The sequence below is a fragment of the Anas platyrhynchos genome, chromosome 2 (genome assembly GCF_047663525.1).
Source record: "Anas platyrhynchos isolate ZD024472 breed Pekin duck chromosome 2, IASCAAS_PekinDuck_T2T, whole genome shotgun sequence".
Lineage (NCBI taxonomy): Eukaryota > Metazoa > Chordata > Aves > Anseriformes > Anatidae > Anas > Anas platyrhynchos.
The window spans coordinates 154,785,716-154,811,647 of record NC_092588.1 but is presented as its reverse complement, the minus strand read 5'-3'; the positions used below and the strand labels follow the sequence as shown (position 1 = coordinate 154,811,647).

The window sequence follows — 25,932 nt, the reverse complement described above, 5'->3', positions numbered from 1 at the left end:
TGAGCGGTTCTTGTTCCTGTTTGATCTCAGCCTACAGGTGCAACTTCTGAGCGTGCTTCCCAAACCATCACGGAATGGGTTAACGAAGCAGTGCTGTTCATTTCTTCTTCAAATTCCTCCTCCCTAAAGTGGGAGGCTTGCTAGGGGGGGAGTTAAATGTTTTGTGGAAGAAAAATCTTCTCAAATGTAGCCTGGGATCCCTCCCTTCAAAGCAATACGTTTTTGATGGGGAAAAAAACAAAACCTGAAGTTTATTTAATTATGTATGGGGGTGGGGAGAGGGATTGCCAGCTTCAGTTGGAATGAAAATAATTCTGGAGTATATCATACTCGATCTAAACAGAGCAATTTACTTGGGTTTTACTTGTTTGAAGGTTAAACCGGTTGTGGGTGGTTATTTCAGGTATGTGGCAGTGCTGTTACTGCTATATTTTCGGCAAGCTCGCATGGAAAACTAAATCTTTCAATGATAAGCTCAGACTGGTGTTTAAAACTAAAGTAGTCTGGGCATCATGTGTAGATTTTGTTAAGTATTGTAAAGTAACATGCATCCTGGCCAGCACCTTCCAAAAATTGGGACTGGGGAAGCAGAGCCACCACCTTGCTGCTGCTCAGCTGCTTCCAGCTTGAATCCTGCAGGATATTAGAAAAAGGCAATTTTATAATAAATCTGGTTACGGAGATTGAGCAATCAGGCATCTGTAAATATAGAAGAAGCTTTCTTTTCAAAGGAGGCTTTGTTTAATGCTACTGGATTCTTGTTTGTATCTCTCCGTTTTGTGCTCCTGATACGCAGAGGTTCGCCTTACTGCATTTAGCAGCTTTGGCTGTAAACACCCCGAAAGTCTCTTCATTACCCGGTTGATGTTCTTCAGGAAGGCTGGCTATTGCGTTCACTTCATTAGGAAAATCGCGGCGGTAATTAGATCCCTCGCAGGCTGCAGGGGGACGGACGGGGCCAGCAGCTCGCCGGGTTGCCCGCGGTGCCTCTGCAGAGCAAGCAGGGTTTTCGTGCACCATGACTGCCCAGCAATCTGGTTTTCGGTTTAATTGTAATTTGATAGCGACTTTCAAAGCATAAATCAACTCTGGTTCACACAATCACAGCAAAATCTGATGGGAGAAGCCTTGGACTGAACATTTTTTTTTAGATTTCAGTGTGTTTTCCTTACCTTGTAACTCCTGTTGCTGTTGGGATTGTGTTCCTTGACCCCCTCCCCATGGTTAGTAACGCTGTGGGTTCATTGGGACTTGCTAGAAGACCTTGAGAAGCACAGTTGTTGGGATCATACATGACTTCCAGCAGCTTGTGGGTAATTCAGGAACAAGGTTACCTGCAGCACCCTGGCTGGGAGCAAGGAGCTTTCTGTGAGAGCGAGGGCAGGGCAGCACCTGGGGATTGCAGGTGAGACATTGCTCAGGTTTGAAAGTGCAGATCTGCACCACAGGGACTTGGCTTCCAGCAGCAAGAGCCATGCTCCCATTTCCAGCCCTCTGCAAAGTGTAGCGTGTGCGTAGTCCTGTTCTGCTCACGTCTCTGAAGTGTCTGCTCTGACGTCTTTTAAGGGTAGGTACAGGTGGATTTTTCTGCAACAGAAGAGATGAGAACTCTTACCTTGTATTTGCAGTGGTGTCTGAAGCTTCTGTTAATAAAGCAATTTTGGCGTTAATGGGATCTTCTGAAAAATCACATTAGCCTAATTCTAGTCAAACACAGGTAAGATGTTAGGAATTAATAGAGTACCACAAAGCTTTGTCTTGGTGTATAAACTCACAGTGCACTTTCCTTTCATCCGGGGCATTGCATTCAGTTCCAGTCCCTAAATACAAATAGGAGCAGGTACAAGGATGGGGAACAAGGAGGGTTAAGGAACAGCCTTCTTGCCGTGAGAGACGTTTGGCACTAGAAGTTGGTGTAAGCTCAAAAGTGATGAGGCCGAGCTATGAAAATGAATTTGTTGAGGACTGCTGGGCACACAGTCCCTGGCTTTTAGGAAGGGAAGTCGCAGTGCCCCTGGGCTGCTGTTAAGGGAAAGGATTGCTCCAGGCTTGTGGTGTTTCGATCTCCCACTCTTCTGCAGGCAGCTGTTCGTTCCATTACCTCTGCTGGTGCTGCTTCAGTTTGGCTGTTGGAGAATTGAGCACACAGCTCTCATCTGCACTGCCTGGGCTTACCTGAGGACTTTCTGAGAGTGCTGGTTACGTCTTTAGCCGTTCATCTCTTCTCTTTAAGATTAGCTGGCCTCCAGGGGTTCAGTTTTAATGCTTCTTCACATTTGCAGGGTTAAGGCTGTTACCCGTATGGACTGTCAGCTCTTTGAAAATGCAAATCTGGCATTTGGCTTGGTCCAGTGCAGCTGGGGAAGGAGGCAGCATTGCGAATCACAAAAAGCATTGAAGTTGCTCAAAAGGAGATAGATTGCAAATCTTTTCTGTGTGCACACTGCCTGGGTATGTTAATAGTACATGTCACACTGCTTAAACACTTTCATGCCGTATTGCATCCAAAGTTACGCTTTCTTAAGTCATAGCAGAACCTTTAAACCAGTTGGTTTAAATATCTAACTTTAAAAATAACATCAAAATTAGTGGAAAGGCCTATTGGAGACACCACTCTATTATGAATGGCAAGCAGAATTAAGGAACTTTTTTCCTAAAACAAGTCTTTCCCTAAGTAAAAGTGAGTGTGCAGATCTAAACTGATTTGATCAAGGAAAATAAATAAGTATTCTTAAACAGTTGGGACAAATCAGTAGCTTTTGTCCAAGACTTTGAATATTGTTCTGAGTCTTTCCTCTGTTTATTGCCTCTTGCAGTCCTCTGTATAGGAAAAGTAGAAGGGCTGCTCCTTGGTGCGTCACGCTGTTCCAGTTGACCTGATATTCAACCAAGGCCCTAAGTTAGGAATTTAAGGACGCTGCTGCAGCTCGTCCCTGAGCAACAGGCTGGATGCAGACCCAAAGGATCCCCAGAGGTCACTGGCAGCTCCAGCATTTCCTTGCCACATGCACATTGCTGCAGCTGAAAGCAAAATTTCTCTTGAGAAGTTGGGATTTTGCCCTGTAACCTCTTAATACTGCTCTTTGTGCATCCCAGACACCCAAGGTCTGATCCTTAGCGTATGAGACTCGAGGACTGTAACGTGGTGTGGTTGCGGTAAATTTAATCCCTGCATGCTGCTTGTGTTCAGTAACCTCCTAAAGACAAAGCTCAGAAGTGTTCTGCAGCGTCCAAGGCAGGCATTTGGTAACTCATTTTTCCTGCTGAATTCTAACCTCTTAACTTCACAGAGAGGTTTTCTGAAGACCTACTTCAGTCCCAGCTTAGAGAATCAGCAGGGCTTCGTTGTACAGTGCAGGCTGGGCTCTTATGCATAAAAATTGTTTGCAGAATGAAATCTAATATTACACCCTTGTACTTTAAGAAGTCCAGGAGAACAACAAATGATAAATGCTGCGTAAGAACATTCCTATTCCAAGCATTCAGCTTTGCTTAATTGCTCTCATATTTTTAAGTGAAGGCTGAACGGACAGATCAGAGGAAAGCCAGGCAAAGTGAGTGGCTCACGGGTGTGGGATATCAAAATTGTTCCCGTGAAACAGAGCTCAGCACATCACAGATCTGCATGTATTGGTACAGAGAGGGCAAGTGTAAACGAAACACAAATCATTTGGGGGCGTCATTCGCACTGGTTGTACGTAACAAAATGCACAGCGTTGTTCTCCTTCTCCTAATACCAGCATATTTCAGTGGTTGAGGTCAGCAAGGAGTTTCTCCTTGCCTTGATGATGCTGCAACAAGCTTCTTTATGCCTGCGGGACAGATGTTCTTGAGTGCTGCTTGAAAAAGTGGCTGGGAGCTGCGTTGGGTGTCCGCGGGGATTTGTGAACGTGTTTCCACAGATCTGATGTAGACGGAGCGTGACACTTTAAGAATAAGCCTTTTTCTCTAACATGTAGGTACATCACAAATGGGTGGAGTTTTGCATATTTTTTTTCTGTTTGAGTACTGAGGAGCAATGTTTAGATCAGCTGAAAAATGGTTTCAATTTACAAGTGTCTTTGCAGCAGTGCAACGCTTCCTTGAACAGGCGTGTGCACAAATCTGTGCCCTGTGCTAACTTTATTCTGTTATCCAAGATTTTTTAAATGATGGAAGTTTATAAAACCTGTTTAGTGTTTGATATGGGAACAGTTCCAGAAAGTAGCTGAACTAGAGCACTGCCTCCCTTGAAGGCAAAAATACGTCAGCTAATACAGAAATGCGCACTACAGGGAGAACAGAACATCGCTGTCATCAGGCACCATGTGTCCAAGGTGTTTTGGGAAGATAAATGGTTGATGTCCAGCTTGTGCTGACTTTTCCAAATACTTCTGGGAACAGGGACACGAATCTGATGTGGAATTTCGGTCAAAATCTGCCTGGTGATGTTTCTTCATCCGTGCACCCATACCCCTCCTGCTTCTAGCCCACCGTGGTTCCTCCAGGCAGGTTTCTCCACTCCATACAAAACTCCTGCAGACATTTTCTTCTTGTATTTAGGCACGTTGCCAGTTGCCTCGACTGCACTTGAGTTCTTGGTAGTATTGGGAGGAAAGTAGGTATTTGTGTTGGTTCCCTCTTAATTCAACAGAGGAGGCAAGGTAGGGAGTTAGGAATGGATGCGTCTTCATAGGGGACTTCCCAAGGGTGTCAGCCTCTCACTGTGGGGTGAGGGGTGTTGTGTTTCTTCCAAGATAAATAAGCTATATTTTATATTTATACTTATATATATTCTTTTATTTATATTTCATATACCTTTTCAAGGTTTCTTCCACAGTCACATTTTGGTTGGAGGACATGATGAAGGTCTAAAACCATAACTGGGTTTTCCTTCTCTGAGCTCACTCTCGCGGCGTGATCAACAGGAGCAAATTAAAGCCACGTAGTCATCCTCTGGCAGGCTGAGATGTACACGCTCACGTGCTACCTGTGGAGAAGGCTGGGTTGTTTGCTTTCGCAGTCTCTTCATCCAGCTTTAGATGCATAGCTGGGAATAGAAACAGAAAATAACTTGTTGGGGCTTGCTTGCATATATTTAAAATGAAATCATTCGTAGACTCTGAAAATGAAGCGATTAATCCGTATAGGCTCAGGTATTCCTCTGCTTAATGGAAAGGGTGAACTGGACCCAGCCAGCTCGGGGCAGGTGATGGGAGCGCCTGTCCCAGGAACATTTGGGTTTGCACGGTGTTCTCGGGGCCGGTGCTGGGAAGGGAGATAGTTCGTAACTACCTAACCCTACCGTCTTGCTAACTAGTTTGTAAGATGGCCATGGCGTGACCGTGTGATGCGGTGTGGTGTAGCTGAACATCAAAGAAGCACCTCATGGAGGTGCAAGATCAAAGTGGAACCCACGCCTGGACGCCGAATCCAGCGGGTATTGCACTGCAGCGTGGCAAACAAGAACTTCTAGCTAACAACAGATCATCAAATATTTGAGCAAATCAGGCATTACTAAAATGCTCTAAAGCCTTTTATGAACTGCTTTTTTAATTTATTTTAATGCTTCATTCAAGATCTGATTGAATCTTAAGGGAATCGCTGGGTGTCTTTTGTGTATTCCTTTTTCTGCAATGTTACCCTTTTCTACCACTTCTGGTCTTCAAAAGTGCTACTCTTGCTTTCATTGAGCTGCATGTAACTTTTTGTTTTATCCACTTGTTTCTTTTTTTAACCCTGGTAGAGCAATAAGCAAGTCAAACAGGAGTCCTGGCCTTTCTTTTCGCTCAGCGACACTCTCCCACCCCGATCCTGCAGCTCCTGGGACTTGATTTTGTCGTTATAACAAAACCTGTGATTCTGCAGGGACCCAAGTTGTTAGTAACACACTGTGTGCAACTTTGATGAGCAAAGAGTATGTTGAAATAGAAGGAGGGGGTCTCAACGTGATGGAATAATTCCATGGGCTTATCTTAAGGCTCAAGAAGAACTTCTTGGGTAATAACCAATCTTAAATTCAGTTGTTGTATGTGTGAAAAAATAGGTCTGTTACATGAATTTATTTGTTGTATTTTTTTCTTCTAGTGTCCCAGTGTAATATCAGCTTGAAGAAGCAAAGGAGTCGAAGTATCTTTAGCACCTTATTCTGCTGCTTTCGTGACTACAATGTCGAGCCACCATCTACCAATAGCACCAGTGCTCTTCCTCCTTTGGTGGAGGAGAATGGAGGACTTCAGAAGGTCAGGCTTTTATCTTATTTACCTGTAAAAAAAGGTCTCCTATAACCAGGGTTTAACTATGAACTTCTAAAAGTTTGTCTCAACAGGTTTCCCTTGTGGGTAACCATAATGAGTTACTGAGAAGCTGAATGTTCTGATGATGAATTGCTAATAGCATTCATGCAGCTGCGATTTAAAACTAACTTTCCATGAAGGCTCTATGTATTTTATATGCAGATAACACTAAAAAACCTGAGTAAGGCATTCTAAAAATGTAGACTTCTCATAATGCTCCAGATGCTGAGTTGTCTCCTAGCTTTGGTTCTCTTTCGCACATAAAGGAAGATGGAAGGATTTCTGAATGGAGCCTAGTGGAGCTGCTTTCAATGTCAATTGAAATAATTCCAGTGACGTAAGAACAGTCCAGGAAGGGGGAGAACTGTTAATTGTTTTGACTTTTTTTAACCACTTCACCTGCATTTAATGCATGCTGAGACCAGAGGTATCAGCTTTTGCTCTTTTGGCTAGGTTGTTAATAGTTTTGTTCAGCTAAGAAGTCAATTTAATTTAAACTTTGAGCATTTTAAAGCATTGTGTGTTAAGAGCAGCAGATTACTTTCATTAAGTTCGAGCAATTAAACTGCTTTGAAGTACCGTAAAATCAACACAAATAATTTTCTATGTCCTCTTTCAATCTGATGATGCTGAGCACATTTGCATTAAGTTGCTGATGGATTTCAGTTCAGTGCAAATGTAGCAGTACCATTGTTTCCGTGCTGTGTTGTGTTTCAGCACTCACATTCGAAACTGAAAAATCTTTCCCCTCCAATTTTTGAGGACATGAAGGGATTGCAAGAATAGATGTATCCATGATGAGGAATAATAACAAAAACAAAGAAGTTTCCATCTTTTCACCCTCTGCTCTTCATACTAATTTTTCATATTTGATGCAGCTTATTTCTTGCCTACTTGGCCCGTATCTTTGGGTTGTTGTTTTTTTTTTTTTGTTGTTTGTTTGTTTTTTTTTGAATTCTGGTGTTGATGTTTGACTTCTGTAAAGCTCAGGAGAGAGCACACAGGCTCTGTGGAGGAAGAGAGGAAAGAAAAGCAAATTGAGCGTCAGAGACTAGAAATACACTGGCAGGGTAAAAGTGCACTGAAAATTTCTCTGTCAAGGGGAAAAATTGAGTGTGTATTTTAAAACTTTTTTTTCCTAGCGAAGATGAAGTAAGGGAAATCTAGCTTGGATAGGCTGAAGGGAAATCTAAGTAGTGTGTAGCACGTTCACCTGAAAAAGAAAATAAATGGGAAAATAATGAAATTTCCTTTTGCACTATACTGCTGAGTGAAAAGTGGTAGAAGTGAGAGTAACAGCAAAATTGAAATAAGAGAAAGTGAGAGAAAGAAAACTTTGTTTAAAGAATAATAAAAAAAAAATTCTTTGGAAAATTTTAGTTAAAATATTCTGGAATCCAAATTTTTCAGAGTACATTTCGTAAAACACATAATTACTTTCTAAATGTTTCTTACACCTTGAGCGAGTGATTGCATTTGTTTACACAGGTTTCCATCCTCACGTTGTTACCACCTTAGTGAGTGATTTGGAGTTGTGCAATCCTTGTGTGCGCCCAAACCACAAATAACACAAATCACCGAATTGAGAGAATTGCCAAAGTACAACTTAATTGGGCAGAAAAGTCCAATGAATACATTAAAAAGAATTACCAATGAGTGCAGTTTCTTTAGATGCAGTGAAATATACTCCAATATGAACAGTTCTCTGTAGAAAGAAACAAGTATAGCTAAGCTTTTGAGTGTTTTTTTTTAGTTCAGTACAGATAGATTCTGTAGCATTTTCATTTTAAATCTCAGTTCTGCGGGCTAATAAGCTTTATATTCTTTTCTATGCTGCTTTTATTTTCAGCACTAACATGGTTAGTATAAGAGGGAAATCCTTTTAAAGACAGAAAAACAGCACTGGTAGATATACGTGAATATTTTCACTTGTCAGGCCCGTGCTTTTTACCAAAAGATCTGTGGTCTAAATCTGTGCAGGAGCCTTGGGTTTGATTGGGTTACAGTGAGCATCTTATTTAGATGAGGAGGTGATGTGTAAATTGGAGGAAAGTACATGCAGCATGGGCATCAGCTTCTAAATCAGTGAAATTAAGAATCTGAGAAGGACAGAACAACCAGCTTTAGAAAAGAAGGGAGAGCTTTACAACACGCTACCTAAACTCTTCTGCTCTTTGTTTAAAGGTCTCGTTGCATTAATCTGCCTGCCAGGTTAGAAGAGTTTAAATTCTGTTGGGCTGCTGTTCAGACGGTCACTTCATTACATCTGCTGTCACTCTTGTATTACTGTATTAATTATTGATTCATCACAGGTGACCTCTGACCATGGTGCAATTGGTTCCTGTAACCTTTCCCTTCAAAACTGGGGAAATGAAATTGCACAATGATGTTATATGGTTAGAAACTGGAGTATAAAATTGCCTGGATGTATTCTCCTTCTGTTTTCACTGTTCAATGGAACCGTTACGTGGAAAATAGTGATCAAGACTGGAGGGGAAGGAAAGAAACCAGGAGAACTTGTGCCGGTTTCAGAGAAATCAGTGTTCTGCATTGCTTCTGGCACGTTTTTAATGTGGTGTGACAAGCTTACTTCCTTCTAATTAGGAGTCTCCATTCTTTCAATGTTAACCTGTCGTAAAGGAAGGGAAGCAGCGAAGGGTATTTCATAAAGCAATTGAAAACAGAGCTGTGAGATTTTGTTCTGAGTAATTGTGCTGAGATTTTTTTTTCTTGATGTGTTAGGAAAAAAAAAAAGAGTTGAAATGAAATCAGTGCTTCATTTAGTGTTTTACCGAATAATGTGACTTGATTATGTGTGGCAAGTTAAATGGCATGTCACTTCTTCATAGGATTGGAAGAAACACCGAACTGAGCATGGTTTGGCACACGAGACTTTCACAGCACTGACTTTGCTCCATTAGAAAAGAATAAAAAGCCCAAAAACTTCTTTAAGTATTGAGTTCACTTTCCAAAACCTCTACTCACAGAGCAGCTGCTTGTCCAAGCGTGACTCTAATACTGGAAGTGAATGGTCCGCTCTGTCTCTAAAGTTCCGATACAACATTTTTCAATAATAACTTGTATTTACTGAAACTACTGTATGCTTGTTTTCCTTAAAACGCAGCGGCTTTTTAGTGCAGCCCAAAGATAAGCTCTAAGATGGAATATCTGTTACAGTGGGTATATCGGCCTGTCTGCAGCTCGGATGCCGAGTCCGATGTGTCACTGGGAGCACACAATGTTCAGCCTCCTGAAATCCTGGCTAATTTTTTCCTGCCTTCTCAGCAGCAGGCAGCTCGCCAAGACCTTCCAGCCAGCTTTTTTGGGGCAGCAGTGTTGGGAGGGAGGCAGCGGTTTTTGTTTTCTTCTGAGCAATCTCAATTTCTGTTCCGCAGCGAGCAGTCTTGACTCAAAATGTGTAATTTCTGGGCATGCTGCTGGAGTCTGTTTTATTCTGGCCAACTTTGTTACCTGACTTCTGGAGCATCTGCAGGCTTCAAGGAGAGATCTAACCAGGGAAAAGGGGGAAAAGCTCGATGCAAATGGGCTCTCTTCCCTTCCCTTTCAGTCCTGGTGGCTGAGGAGCTCTGGCGCCTCTCGGCACGCGGCCATTTCTCCCACAGCCCAGTTCCTCTGCAGTAATCTCTGCTTTTCTTTCCCAGTTGGAGACAGATTGGGCACATGGCTCGCGTTCAGCAAGATGAAGCGTGAATGAGGAAAGGGCTTTTTTGTACTTGCTGGATTAGGGGAGAAGGTCTTGATCCACTCTCAATGGGGAAGAAGACAGAATTAGAAGAAAGTTTATTCTGGGGGCAGCAGCTGCCCCTACTGCTTTCCCTGTTACAGGAGTGAAGCCAGAAAGGTCAAGTCCTTGAATTTCCATCTCAGCCATCCCAACCACTACGAACATTAGGTGTCTTTCTCCCCTCTGCTTTCCGCTGCAGGGTGCTGCCATCTCCAAGGAGATGCTGGAAAACTGTTTTGATGACCTATTGTCATGTCTCCAACACTTCTGCTTTAGGGATCGCTATTTATAACACACTTGAAAGTGCAGGGCAAAGGACCTCCTCTATCCCATGTGAATAAGGTTCACCGGAGTGAGAAAAACAGAGCCTGTAAGGAACGTGTTCTTGAGATCTGAAGTATCTCCTTCATCCAAAAGACGTAGAGGAGCAAGATGCACGTGGACTCTGATGGGGACACCTAACAGCACGCTTTCTGAACAGACGTGGAACCAGTCTCACTCCCCAGTGTGGAAGAAGATAAGTGAGATGAATATAAATAACAGTACTTTTTTCTCCTGCTTAACCCTTGCTATCAGAGCTGGAAACTCCTACGGTCTGATTGCACTGGTCGTCATCAGCATGATGTATGATGAATCTGTTTAGAAAATAAGAAAATCTCCACGCAGATCCGTTTGATTTCTCTTTCTCTGCCTCCTCATTCGGACCTCGTCCATTGCCTTCCAAAAGTCTTCTATATTATGAGACAAAGCTCCACGATCCAAGTCAATGAAAGATTAAAGCAGGTTAAGGATGGTAATATGTTAACTATCAACAGCCTAGCAAAAAAACTTGGGTTGAAGAAATCAGTATAATGAATTGTTCATTTGATCAGCTTCTTCTATGAATAGGTTGTTCTTTAAAACAAAACATCTCCTTGTCTTTGCACACAGACTGTTCTCGAACAGGCAAAATACCATGGTTTGTCACTTGGCAGTCATCGATCCCCTGTGCTACCTGAGCACTGCATCTCAAACTGAAACTACGGGGCTCAGGGAAGAGGTGAGATTTATCACCGCATGTATCGTGACATGAAAAACACTAATTTCAGTGGCTGGACAAATCAGTTCCTGGATATCTTAGTTATACAATGGGGCAATTTTGGCATTTTAAGAGCTTTGTCCTATTACCAGCATGAGAAGCTCATGGAAAGACTTCAGCAAATGCAGTCATCTGTCATCTATTTCAAACGATAGCATTATGACCTACTTCCCTTCCTGTTCCAAGGCATCAGGAAATGAGGCAGGACATTTTTTAAAATTTCCCACAGCAGTTTTGTTTTTAAAAACCATTTGTCTGTTCATGGCCGTTTACACTTTACCAGCAGACTTTTACATCTATCGTTCCGCTTGTTTTTCCAAGCGTCGTCATAACCATTTTGATTTTTGTATATGTACTTCTAGGGTTCCACCTAGGGAATTCAATTGTTTTCCTCAAGAACTTTATGATATAATAAATTCTGCAAGAAAAATATAGCAAAGAGTGATTCAAGGGCTTTATCAACTTGATTCTAGATTCTCATGGAAGTCAGGCTTCTAGTAACGCCATAGAGTGCAGCTCTGGTTTCACGAGATTGCCAAAACAAAAAGCAAGTTACATCGCCACGAGTGCCTCTGGGAGCTTGTGGGAAAACCTGATGTGATACACGACTATTTTTGTGCCCACAATTAAGATAATCTTTCACCGTATTCCTCTACCTCTCATACTATTTTATCTGTTGACAGAAGAGAAGCCCTGGTTGTATTTTAGTCTAACAGTGAGTGAAGAAAAAAAAAGCCAACAACAAAACAACCGATAGGTTCGTGATCAGCGCTGTGCCTGCATAACCATATCCTTGATAACGGTCTGATCCCAGGCCAGCTGATCCAACTGGCACCTATTCTCATTCACTCCTTTCTCAAACTGCACATGAACTTCAGATGACATCCTCCTCTGTGGACTTCAGTATGCTAAATTACTATTTTTTTTCTTTTGCTATTATCTCGATAATTTAAATTAACCAATCTTATTATTTGCTCTTTTTCTTTTTTTCAAGTCAGGTACTTTTTACTAAAGGAAACATTTTGATAGTTCATCTGGTATCTGTTCTTCAGCTGCTTCAGCAGCTTCTCTGGGATTTGGTCAAAGGTCAATAAAAATCTGCTATTTTAGCAAGAAAAGGTATGTAAAAATAGCATGGAGTTATTTTCATTTGTCATTCATCTTTTTATTTGTCAACACTGTGAGGTTCCAACACAAGTGAGCACAAGACCTTTTCAGCCGGAAGAGGATGTTCAATGTGGAAAGCAGTCCTTTCAACTTTTAACAAATAGTCTTCTGGTAGTCAGCACCATTGCTTTCCAAGTAATTAGAAAAAAAAAAAATCATTTCTACCTAAGCAACAATTGGTCAGTTTCTTTTTTTTACTTGCAGTGCCCACCAGAAAACAAATCTCTTTGAGAGCAGTACATGATGAGCAAATGCAATTCCTGCTTCCCACATCTCTTGCATATTAAGTCAGTGACCCTGCGATCAACATTTCTGCATTTGGAGGCTGTAAAAGGAAGTGTCTTTTGCCTTAGTATGTCAGGTCCCTGGATGAGAAGAAAGCGTCAAGTTGGCCAAGGTCCCGACTGTCATCTTGCTTTTTTTCCCAGTGCTTCCAAGCACACTGGAAAAAAAAAAAATAAGGTTATGAGAAGAGCATTGATAGTGCTGCCTCTTTCTGGCTGAAGAAAACGGGATTCCTAGGTTTTGTCATCATCCATCCATCCATCTTGGCCTTTTTGCTGTTGTTTAATTGAAAATGATGTTTTTTTCTGAGGCCGTCGTCTCAAGTGAGTTTATCTTCAAGAAGTGGGCTTCTGCCCTGCTCCTGAGGTCTGGCTGAGCCTCTTGCTGCTGCTGCTGTGAAACAGGACAGATATACCCATTAGTAGACCTTAAAGCTGAAAAAGTTACAGTAAATACAGGTACTTTCTTATTATCATCTCTTTTAATCATAGCATGGGTTTTACCAGTCCAGTCTCCTAAAAATCATGAATAGCGATATACTAACCAATCATTTTAGCAACTAAAATACAAGATCCTGTTTTTATTTTATTTTTTTTACCCTGGTTTCTTGAATACTTTGAACTTTTGGTTTAAAATGTTTGAGTGCTACATTTACTGCTTCAGACCTTTGTTCTACCCTTTAAAAGCCATTACCCTTACAGTGATTTTTTTTCTTTTTCCCCAGGGTGACCAGATGCAGGTCATGCCTATACCAAGTGTATGTATTTTTATCCCTTTTTCTTTTAATAATTTTCATAACTTTTGCTTTGAGTCATCTTATGTTGCAGTCTAACAGGTCTGTTTTGTGTTGCATGTTAACAAAAGGATTTTGTGTTGTCTGCGGTGTATACTCAGAGATGAATTGAACTGCACATGTTGTACACGGACTAAAAGAAGAGTTTGGGTTTTATACGGTTTTCATCTTGCATCTCAGTTGAATTTGTTTCTGAATTTTTAGCATTTTGAAAATAAATGTAGTAGTAGTTTAACAATTGAAGCTGTTTATTTTAATAGTGACAAAAGGTGACTCATTGTTACCAAGTGGTACACGTCTACAAAAAACTCTTCCTCTTATTTTTCCAAATACTCCTGTTGGAAAAGAGGAGGTAGAAGCTCCATAATTTGTGTTGAAACAAGCCATTTTAGGAAAACAGAGTACGCCAACCATATCTGTATTACTTTGCTTGCTGGAGATGATGCTCTCATTATCAGCTGTTGTTTTATGGCCCTCGTATTCCTACTTATCTTTCCTGGATTAAACGTGGAATGCTGTTTGGCATTTGAATTATTTTTCAAACCTAAATAAAAGAACAAGTTCTTCAAGCTGAACCCTTTAATTTAATGTGGGATAGCCATTTTTGGCCAAAAAGCCGCTCCTTTTCTACTTGTTTTTATGTGGAGAAAGACTTAGGCCTTAGTACTTCCTAGCTGGAAGTACTTTTTTGAGCTCCTTTGCCTTTTTTTTTTTAAATATTTTATTATTGCAGAGTTTTGCAGGAAGTAGCACACCACTGCTTGTGTGTGGGGTTATTGGCACAACCCTCTTTCTGGAGATACTTGGTAGCCCTAAAGACCTTAGTATTTCCAAGATACTATTTTCCCCTCTTTTCCTTGCTTCTCATGTAGCCCAGCATTACAAGGGCTCTTGGAAGAATCCCATTAGTGCTGCAGGGCTGCGGTGTCAGGAGGTGGTGAAAACTGCAGATCCCTTCCCTCCTTCACCCATTATAAGAACTATTAGGAATTACTCTTTGTTCTTTATTAATAATAACATGATATTCTTTCTTATATGGCTAATGCCTACGTTTGTGTGCGTGTTGTATACGTACACACGCACACATGCATAATTTGCATCTCTGCAAGTCTTAAAATAAAAAGCTTCGGGTCTAGGAAGATGTCAATTCCCAAATTAAAACACTGATTTCTAAAGTACTCCTTCTTGTACATAGCCACCAGAATCTGATCGCGGTAGCTCCTGTACTGGCAGTCAACGTGAAACACGGTCTGGCTCTGAGCTAGAGTAAAACATCACCCAAGAGTTGAGTGTAAGAGTTCATGCCAAAGACAGTTTTGAAATTACAAATGAGCGCAGCTTTGTCAGATACAGACACAAAACCAGAAGCTTTGGAACACCATCTTCGTGATGGTAAAGCAGTGCTCTGCTTGGCTTGGGTGGTGGTAGGAAAATGAAGGATTCGAGAAGGGGTTCTAGTTTATTTTTTTTCTGTTCTTTATTGTGGTTCAGATGTAATTTTGCTGAACTGTATTCCCAGCACCTGAAGGTAGTAAAATTAACTTACTCTAGCAGTCGTAGCAGGCAGCTCTCAGGGGACAGGTGCCTAAATGCACTTGTTCATCTCCTCCTGGGCCATCTGATGCCTCCTCCCCAGCAGGATACTCAGGGGACATCAAGGGACTGGCACTGGGGAGCTTCTTGCTCTCAAAGGTGGTCCAGCAAGCAGCACTGCTTTGGCTTCTAAGTCAAAGGCAAAGCACTCTGTATATGGAGCAAGCAGAAGGAAAGGAGAGGAAAAGACAACATTGTATTTGGAAGAAAAAAAAAAAGTCCAAAATCAGTCCTTCTTGCTGGTCTTACAAGACCTTGCTTGTCCTAAGCACCAAAGCCCAGAGGTTGACTCTGAGATGCTCTGAAATCTGTGGTCAGGACCCAGGCAGGTGGAAGTTCCTGCTGCTCTGCTCCACAGGGACGTGAGTAAGAAATAGGCTGAGCTGTATGCATTATGCATACCAGGAGAAAATCCTTTAAACAGACAGTGAGGTTGGTCGCAATTAAATTGGACGTTTACTTTTTATAGGGTTCATCGCAAATGTAATCACTTCAAGTGTTTAGAGAATTCCTTGGTGGCTCTGAAAAGAGCCCTGCCTGCTCTCTACTCATTAAACTTGCAAGTTGAAGCCTCCAGTCAAAATAAGAGGTTTTCTAGAGTTTTATCATGTGCATGTAAAGTCTGGCAGTCTGCTAGGGTTACCTATTTGGCCACAAAACAAAGAAGTTCTGATAGGTGAAGTATATCTTTAAATCCAAAAATTGAATCCAGTATTTGCTATTTTAATTGCACTTAATGTAAAAAAAAAAAAAAAAAAAAAAAAAAAAAAAAAAAAAAACTTTATATAACTTACAAAACTTTATGTGAAAAACATAAAACTTAGGTATGAATTTTCACTTGGTTATTGATAGAGATAAGAGCCAATCAGGAAACATTCCAGTTCTTCAGAAAACAGAAACTGTGCAACTTTGGTGTGTTTTTTTTTTTTTTTTAAAGGTGAACTTTATTCTGTTTATTATGAAATTGTTTCCAGATAAGGCATAAATTAAACAGCAGTGTAACTGATTTTTATTTTTTTTATAATACTGCAAAGCTGTTTATTTTTTAGGGTGAAATAAACACAAAACTAGGAAAAAATACCAGCTGACACGTGAGCAGAATAGTAATTCGAGGGGTTTTGTGGAAGACTCAACTTCAATATGTGTTGGCTGTAGCTCAGGATGCCTGTGCTTTCCTGGGCTTTTCTCTGCTTTGTTTGGAAAAGAGTACAGTAGATATATCAAAGTAAGCCCATAGCAACTTCACACATTTTCATTCTTTTGAATGAAAATGAAGATGGAAGTATCCTTTTATTTTTTTTCCTGTATTTAAAAGTGCAGTATGAAGGAACAGCACTGAAAATAGTCTTCAGAATCCCTGCAGAAGTTAATTCTTAGCATTGGGATATCTCATTTTCACTTTTCCTTAACTACATTTTGATAATTTTTTTTTTTTTTTAGCTTTTTCTAGAAGTTTGTGAACTGCTTGCTTCACAACAGTAGCTGGCTTCTCCAGGCACTGAGGATTTAATGGGGAGCTCTTACCCTCGATTAGTGTTCTGTGCCTACCTGCTGGGAGAAGCTGTTAGCTGCAGAGTACAACAAAAGAGAACTGAAGGGAACCTAAACAGCAAATTAATGTTCTGCACGTACACTAGACAACATTTTCAGTACAAAGAGAAAGGACTTCTAAATTCTGGTATTTGTTTTTATGGGAAATGTGGGCCTGCAGAGAAGAAGGGTTATGATTGCTTTGTAGAGTAAATTTTTGAGAGGTTTCTGTTCACCAACTCCTTCAACCTCACCAGAAGTCCTGTTTTCCTGCTCCCCTCCATTTTTTTTCTTTCTCTTTAGCCAATAAAATATGATTTCCATGGGACTGAAACAGTGCAGCAGTCATTTCACTGCAAGGTTGGTTAAGCTGATCAGCCGTGAGACCTGGTCCCAAACACTGACAGGTTTAAAAGCTTTATCTTGGATACAATTCAGTTTTTGTTGGGATTGAAGACCAAGCTAGGACTTAGAGTACCGAGACACCACAGAGTATTTTTCTACTGAATTCTGTAGCAGTCTGTAGTGTCTCTTCACCATTAGCTACAATGAAAATCTGGAAATTGCAGCTCTCCTCAGATGCCCCTCCATCAGTGAGGGGATTGAGTAATGCCATTTTCTGCATAAAAGCTTTGCTACTCTGGAAGATGTGGAATTTTTTTTTAGATCAGAAGGTTTGAATGGCAAACAAATGGATTGATATTCTACATACAAGGCTTGTAAGCCTTAAAAATGTCATCTTTGCTCCAGAGTCACCAGACGTTTTGTGGTCTCACAACCTGTGGGCCTTGCAGCTTCAGAACAGTTTCCAGGTAGATCATTATGTTGAAAATCAGTCTTTAAAGGTGAAGGCAGAAGAGATGCAGGATTTGAAATGGAAAGTGTATTTCTTCTGTCTTCAAATGCACAAGCAGTTGGCCACATGTCTTTGAAAACAGGATGAGGCAGAATTCAAAGCGACCTGCTCTGGTGGGAGACCCTCCCCAGGACAAACACGGAGGAGTAGGCCTCTTAGATGGAGTTAGGTCGATATTTGCACGTTGTCTCCTAAGGTAATAGTGAAAAAAGGGAGAAAATCTGACAATAACCAGCATGCCTGTGCAGCTACCTAAGGTAAGCTTGGTCCTCTCTTGGCTTTTGCCCTTGAGGTGGCTGAGGAAGAGGGGACTCCGTGCAGGCAAGGAGGTCAGGGCCTCTCACCGAAGCCTTTGTAGCTACAGGTGTTTGTTCATCCTTTCTCTGATGGCAACTGTATTAGATTCCAGATACAGAACAAGGATAACTGTGACCTGACGGTGCTCACATTTTTCATATACCTATTTTTACTTGAAAGAAAATCAATTTCCTTATATTCTCTGTATATATGTAATGCAGATTAACTTCACTCAAAAATTCACAGTAAATACTAGCAGTCCTAAAAGTACAGAAATGAATGGAGCAATTTTTATTTTATTTTTTCTAACAAAAAAAAGGTTTTGGGGGAATGTCCCTGCCTCTTTCACTTCAAAGACAGTCAAGAAACATGTATCAAAGCATGGATTCTGAAGAAGATTGTCTTTAAGTGGATGTAATTTTTTTCTGATAAGCTTTTAGTCTATTTAGATTGTAAGCCTGGATGCTTCTTACGATGAAAAATGTAGGTGGAATGCCTTCAAGGTTTTGATGTAGGAGTGAAAAACCTGAATTCTTTAGAACTGGTCCTGGTCTACTGTACTAGCATGCTGCCGAGCAAGCAAGCCAAGCTGGAGCTCAAGCAGTTGTGGAAGTAATGTATACGTGGGACTCTATATCCTAGAAAGGGTGTCGTGTAAATTTTGGTCCCATTAGATCACTGTGATGGATGCACACTTTACAGGCATTAAGCAGCAGCAGTTTTTTCATAAAGGTCACTGTTAGATGTGTGCTTAGAGGAAATGTATTAAGACAAGTGGCTCTTGTAAGCAAGGCAGCCTCTGTTTTCTTAGCTCCAGAAAGTGATGTTAATTTTAAGGAGTTAAATCATTTTCAGTGAGCCCCTCACTAAATTGCCCAGTAACTTACGCTTTATTTAGCTAAGGACTCCTCTGTCTCAGTCCAGAGTCTCATTCGTTAGCTACTTCATTTAAACAAGACCTTGCTAGGCGTTGCTGGCCAGTATCTATCAATTTAAGACCACATCCAAAATAAATCAGTGATTAAGGGAGAATCTGTGCTTGCTGCTGCGATGCGCTCAGTGGGTATCTTACTCATCTGTTGTCACACTGCTCTCTGCCAAGTGGTGACCTCAGGTCTCCAAAAGCACCTCGACAAAAGGCTATTGTATCCAGAAGGAACAAAGGACAGGGTGGATGCATCCTTACCAGAGCAACATCATCTGAATAGAACAGATAGAGAGATGGCAAGAGAATCAAGTTAGAGTTCTATGTCCCATTTTTTATATTCTTAATTGATTTAATTTCCTCTTGGTCTCGAGCTTCTCCCTATTGATGCTTTTCTATAAAACCAGTCCTTTTCCTTCATCAAAAAAGACCTCTTTAAGCCAGCAGTGGTTCAGCTCCAAATGGAAGGGCTCTCTCCATGTCTGTTCTTTCATGAGCTAATCAGTGCAGAATCCTAAAATAATGCAAGTCAGCTGCAGATTGGGATGTTCAATTGGGGGTTGAACGATAGAAGACTGTGTGACTGCACTGATTTCAGGGGGAAAAAAAAAGTCAATTCTTCCTTTATGTAATTTGTACCAGTTTTTATAAGTGCAGCATACTGCAGAAGAGCCTGGGTTTAAGAGAGCTTTCGTTACTACAGGCTTAATACCTTGATTCTGAATGCTATCCAAGGTCTTGGTCAGCACCTTCATAAGTGGTAAAAATTAGAGTGGAGATGTGTTCTGGAAGGTAAAATCAGTGGTGCTGTCTTCCTTCGGGATGGCTTCTCCACTTCAGTGTTTTTCGTGGCTACCAGAATTTGTGTAAAATGTCCATCTATGTGACATGGCCAGAAATAGCACTGATGCAGCAGGAAGATAACAGCAGCGACTAAAACTGAGGCATTGGAAAGAGGGCCACTGGGAGATGTCGTTGTATCAAATGTCCAGTTTTTCACTGTTGTTTTCAATTAGCGATGGTGTTTTACCATTTTCATCTCGAGTGCTTTGGAAAACATTCTAAATGTTTTAGAAAACAGAAAAAAACAGTATCTGCATTGCATGAGCTGTTGATTTCCATATGTGTCCTTGCAGCGAGCCCAGAAATACATTCAACTTTGAATCACGTATTTCAGTTCCTAGTGAGTGACTACTGGAAGAGTAATGTTGGCAGAACAGTGCCCCTTCAATAGAGGTTTTACATTTTTTTGTTGTCTCCCTCTTTTTTTTTAGCCACCAGCTAAATACCTCCTGCCAGAACTGACAGCATCAGACTATGGGAAGAAGTGTGTGGTCATTGATTTAGATGAAACTTTAGTGCACAGTTCATTTAAGGTGAGTACATTCGAAAGCGATCTCTTGCACCTTGCCTCTGCCAGGGAAGTTCTGTAGGAGCTGTTAAGCCTCTTAGCACATGAACTGGTCTTGCAGGCTCTCCCAGGACGCCTGGTAGTTCTCATTGTTCCTTCTACAATTATTCATCCTTAGTTTTAAGGGGAGTACCGCAGACACTGCTATTTTTTTGATCCTGAGACTGAAGCAAGGCTCTGAATGGTCACTAGCTTTGTAGCTTTAGACAGTAACTATCCCAACAAGGGCCAGCATCGAACAGGTACAGAACTTGTTGCTCTGACAATACATTTTCATTTTTGATGTTTAAACGATGCTATAGTTAGTCATGGAGCGTGGAAGGTGTAGGAATTCAGCTCTATGCTGGGTAGATAGAGCTTAAACCAGTAGGCTGTGGGCACCAGTGACTGCTGTGCTCCATTACTGAAGAAGATTGTATCGTGGATCGTGGGGTAGGCAAATGGCAGGCTGCTGTTCTGGTCATAGTAACTGGGTTTAAGTATTCAGCTTTCACAGCAGGAAAGCAAATAGCATTTAGCTGTTGCTGATGACTCAGTCAGCTTGTGAAGCAACTTGTATAACCCTTCACAATTCAGCATGGGGTGGAAGTAGTGGTATTTTTCTATTGTTTAAGTAGGTCTAAAGTTAGAATCAGAGAATTCAGTACTACCCAAATAATAACCTAAATTGGCTCAGAGTACTGGTAGTATTTCTGATTATTAAATGTCAGACATTATAAAAGGAATAGGTCTATACTTTGAAACTGGAGAATTTTTAAGAATCGATAGTATTTTTCCTTACTAGCAGCAAGCTAGAGTTAGCATAAAGTCAGTCTTGTAGTTCTGGTTGCACTCCATTTTTCACTACTAGCAAAAATTCAGCATTTTAATCCTGCAGTATTTAGTTGCCAGCATTTAAATATGCAAACTGTAATTCATGTTGTGGTTAAAATTTGGCAACGCTCTGCCTTTGTTGACTTAAAGAAGACCTTATATGGAGATACTAGAACAAATATTGCTGTGCCTCCAACTGAAACTCAAATTTTTCTCTTTCTTTATTGTGCCTAATGGTATATGCCAATTTGTGGTGGTGTACAGGGGCCTCTCAGCATCAGTGCCAGCTCCCTGTCTGCTGTACCCAGACTGAAGTCGTACTTCAAAATTTTTCAGGGAGATTATCATCACATCTGGATAGGGAAGGGAGGGACCATGCCTTCCTAATTAAGCGAGAGTCAAAAATAGGAAGGGAAAGCTCAATGTAAAAGTCTAAATTTACATAATACTAAGTCTAATACTTCATTATTTTTATCTGAAATGTAAAACTAGGAGTCTGCTTTCTGTATGCTGTGGATAACTGTGCTGTGATTTTCTGGGTCTTGAAAGAAAACGAGCTTATTAACCACCATTTAGGTGGTTAATAATTTTTTACCCATTTTAAAGAAATACATGTTTAATGGTTGACATATTGTAAATCCTTTCTTGTAGGACTGAGGTTTGCCTTTATTGCAGAGTGCTTGCTCAGTGGGCTTGTTTTCAAATTTAATCATCCCATTTATTCGTGTTTTGATATTTAATGGGTATTTAGAAGACGTTAAATAGATATTTAAGAAAAAATCAAAAGGTTATTCTGCTTGAACACTGTTCAGTGTTTTCTGCAGGAAAACTGCTTTTTTTCTGTGAGGTAAATAACATTAGGCAAACATTAGAATTTCTGTAGCGTTAGACTCTTAGGGCCATCGTCACGTTATCTTAACGTGAAGCACCGTGATGGGGGTATTTAAGAGAAAAGTAAATGTTGTAGGAAACAGCTGGAAGTTGTTCAGTGTCTGGCACTCTGTCCAGTGTGCTTCTGTGGTGATGTTTGGATTTTGTTTCATAAGGGTACCGAAATGAGGCCATTGTGGTCATCAAAAATCTGATGGATTTCCATCAGGATTTCCATCAAGACCAGGGATTTTGACACCTATATGTACGCTGTTCTGCCTGAATATTTGTGCAGTTTCTTGTAGATGTTTTTCACTAAAACGTGTCTGCTTTACCCAGGCAGGTCCCTACTTAAAAGCTGTAAGAGCATACATAAATTTGTGATTTTCAATACAAAAGGCTTTATTTAAAACACATGTTTTAGAATTCATAATTCTGTTATGAAATAGGCTTCGTATTTCAAATGCAGATAATTGTTTTTTTGTGTTTTTTTAACACAACCAGAGATGCAGGGTATTTAAAGTACTCCTTTATGAAAGCAGCAACATCTGAAGGAGGGTAATTCTCATCTTTTTATGCCCCTGCATATTTGAAGCTTTAAGAGATATTAGTCTTTTATGTTAAATGCGTATTAAAGGAATAAAGTTTGGGGTGCTTTGGCAGGAGTAAAAAAGGAATAGATAGACATTACAGTTATCATTCCCATCATAAAACAATAATAGAAGCAAAAATCATAAATTACTAAATCAAGAAGATGTAAACATTGTCTTGCATAAAATGAATTAAACCACATGCAAGTCTGGAATGTAGTTGTATTCAAAACTGGCTGTGAAACGTTTCTGTAGAACACGTTTAAAACTCTGAAGCTTCTCATTAAATGAAGACAGTTTTAACTGAAGCAAAGAGTTTTAAATGAAAATGCATTGTCTTCTTTCGCGGTCTGTCTGAGCAGTTCCCACTTGGGACGTGTACGTGCTTCGTGTGGGCCACCCCAGAAGCCCTTAGCCAACAAAGTCTTGCAGGCTTTGCTGTCTTCCCATCATGGTGAGGCACAGAACCCCAGTCCACACTCAATTCCTTGTCACTTGTGCCAACAACACAGCTATGTAGTACCTCAAATATAAGTGGGGGAAGCAAATACGTAGCTAAGAGTACTTTGGTTAGCGTTACAAAGTCTTGAGGGTGAGGCCTGTTTGTTGTTAAAAACTGAGTTGTCTAAACAAGATAGGCTTTTCTCTGACACCTGGTTGGTAGCTGCTGGTCCCTTTGGTAAGGAAGGTCAGTTCCAGCCTTGTTTTTATCGGTGGGCTTCAAAACCTTTGCAGCTTGCAGTGACCTACTCGTTCTCTGCCAGTACGGAGATTTATCTTGCTTCAGGGAGTCATGCATATAGAAATTATGCAAGTGCCTGCAAGTCTCTACAAAGTATGCACAGAGCTGGCAACCACTTGAAAACTTTGGTGGCTGGGTCTTATTGGAAGTTCATTTGGGTTTCTTTTAAGGTGAAGCTTCAGAACATTTTTATGTACCTGTTCTCTTGCTGTTAGAGGTACTGCAGAGGAATATAGTGTCTTTTCTGGCTGAGAGACTCCGTGCAGGTAACAGCTGGAGCTTCTCTTCTATTTTTCAGAGGCAGAAAGGTGGGTCTATCTTGATATGTGCTTGGTGGAAGCTAAAGAACAGTCTAGATTGTATCTACAGGTATTTGCGGAACTCTTTAGCCCCTGCTCGTGCAGCAGGTATCAGAAGGATTGAGTTGTCCAGCATTGGAGGTTTGATTGCTGATAGTGGTTTATTGGCAGGACCATATCCGGGGTAGCTTGCAGAAGTCAGAGCAGACTGGCTTCCACAATACTGCTTACTGAGGGCGGGTCTTGCTCTTGGTGTAAGTTATTCCAGTTATTTTGCTGACCTCACAGGAAAGTTGGTTCGACAGTGGAATTAAAATCTCCTTTTGAAAGGGCATCAAAGGGCTGTTTGCAGCTTAATGCTGCAGGATTCCCTTTCCTTCCATTTTTCTTTGAGCATCTGTTAAGGCTCACCAATGTGTGAGTTTGCTTCTCAGTTGTTTTAGCTTGTCTGCTTCTCTGCTTTCTTGGCACCCTTCAATGCCCTAAATGGCAGTTCTTTAGTGCCATGATCCTCGTGGTTCTTCAGATGGATCTTTTTGTCGATTCAGACCACCAGGTCTGATAGAGCTGCATGAAGATGTTCTCCAGCATAAGCTTAGCAGTACTCCTGGCATTTGTTTTAGGCTATTACCTGTGAAGCATACTGTCTGGTACTCAGTCCTATCAAAATGTGCTTGGTTTTCGGCTGTATCCAAGCTGTGGGTCGTGGAGTTGGTACGGACTTCAGCCAGGCGTGTTTACATCATATTCTTATCCCAGTCATAATGCATGAGCCACACCAAAGGTTTCTACCCAAGTTTGTCCATTTAAACTAACAAACGTTAACTGTGTGCCCCCCAGTTACCAGCGCTGCCTAACCAGGATTAGACTATGTACTCAAACTGTCTACAAGGACATTTTTCTGCCTGTTTTTCTGTCAGTTTTTCACACTAAGTCTTAAGAAATGAGTTGCATCCAACAAGCTAGAAAAATGGTTTCTAGGACTTGGCTAGGGTGTGCCTGCTCTTCCTTTAGGATTAAAATGCTGTTTTGCATGATTAATTGGGTTAGTGTAGCATGTTTTTCAGGTATCGTGTCTTGAGAATCATTTACCTAAATGACTTAAGTCTTTCCTTTCTGTAGCTCCTGATTCAAATATATCATTTAGGTTCCACTTTTACAGCTGCCTTTATTTTAAATTAATTACTAGTTGATGACCCAGAGTAGAATATGTGGAATTTCAAATGACAGAATTTCTTTGTGATCATCCACACAGACTTGATGAAAGAGTTACTCAAATAGATATTTATCCTGGTACACACGCTCAGAAGTAGAGAGGATTACTCGAGCAGTGAACTTTATTGCATTGTATGAAGCTGAAAAATATGAGGGAGGATGGGAACGTGGTATCTGGTGAAGACAGTTGCCTACAAGTTTTGACTTCTTTGTGCAAAGGACACAGACATGGAGTGGGTCTGTGCAGTCAGTAATGCTTATGAACTCCAGAATTAAGTGCGCTTTTATTTTATGCCTCTGAAATTTTCCCTGGAACGATTTCATTTTTGAAGTTGAATGATTTTTCTTGTCATCTCTTCTAGCCAATTAGCAATGCTGATTTCATCGTTCCTGTTGAGATTGATGGAACCATACATCAGGTAAGCTCTGTTGTTCATTTAACATTGCTTTGGTAGCAAAACTGTCCTTGCTGTCGCAGAGTGTTACCTCTCTCCCTTTGCTATTTTACACCGAATGATTTGTTTTTTTTGCAAAACACAAAAGCTGTGCTCTGGAGTGTATCATCCAGGCAAGCATTCCTGTTTGATCAGGTATGTAGTTCTTACCAGAGTAGAAATCTCATGAGTTTCCATTTTCACTTTTCTCTAGAGTATCTCTTTCAAGACTTCAATACTTAACTCCTGGTCAATTAATTATAAAACATTTTCAAATGGGAAATGATCTCATGATGGGTTTTCAAACATTGCTAGGCCCAGAAGAAATTATCCTGAATACTGCATTCCCTCCACAGGGAAATGGACAGAAGTAGGTCTGAATGTCTTTTACTAGTCCAAATAGCCAATGCTTTGTGAGTGTATAAAGGAGAGTGGACATTTCTTCATTTTTTGTCGCAATTTCTGTCCCCTTTGTGTAAGTAATTAAGGTTCCTCTGATTAGGACTCATTATAAACTTCAGTATCTTTAAAATGTCCAGGCAAAATTGCAGTAAGACTAGTTTTTATTTCTTGTTCCTCAAGAACTTCACTTTATACTCTGTGAAATGGTTTTCAGTGAATACAAAATGCCTGTAATTTGAAAATCAGTCTCTTTCGTGTACCTTAGTTTGGTGTCTTTATTCGCTTGAAATAAATTTACAGTACGGTAAGTTTTCCTCTGCAGCCAGACATTGAAGTTCATGCTGGAGACAGGTCACACCAGTTGCTGTGAAGTTGAGCCTTTCTGATACCTGAAGGTTTCAAATCGCTTGAAACAGCTTTTGTTGGTTGTGTTGTAGGTTTAAGTTGCAAATCTTTCCTGGATGTGTTTCAATGGAGATTTTAAATACTTTGATTTCTGAAATGTTGTCTTTTATATGGATTATTTTTTACTCAGACAAATACGCCGGTATTTTTTGCTTGGAACAATTGACAGATCATAAAGTTAATTCATAATTTTGTTTGATTTCCTGT

At 40.6% G+C, this 25,932-nt stretch overlaps 1 protein-coding gene across 4 annotated transcripts in view; it reads left to right on the top strand.

The window, feature by feature from the left end:
- Positions 1–25,932, top strand: part of CTDSPL (CTD small phosphatase like) — a 79,932-nt gene that overhangs the window by 37,885 nt on the left and 16,115 nt on the right. For 2 of the 4 annotated variants that reach the window (XM_038173724.2, XM_038173726.2), the window contains exons 2-5: positions 6,067–6,221; positions 13,275–13,307; positions 19,819–19,920; positions 24,847–24,903. In XM_038173724.2, the coding sequence (XP_038029652.1) occupies positions 6,067–6,221; positions 13,275–13,307; positions 19,819–19,920; positions 24,847–24,903 (347 nt within the window). The remainder of the gene's footprint in view (positions 1–6,066; positions 6,222–13,274; positions 13,308–19,818; positions 19,921–24,846; positions 24,904–25,932) is intronic. The other 2 variants (XM_038173725.2, XM_038173727.2) reach the window with 1 other exon arrangement.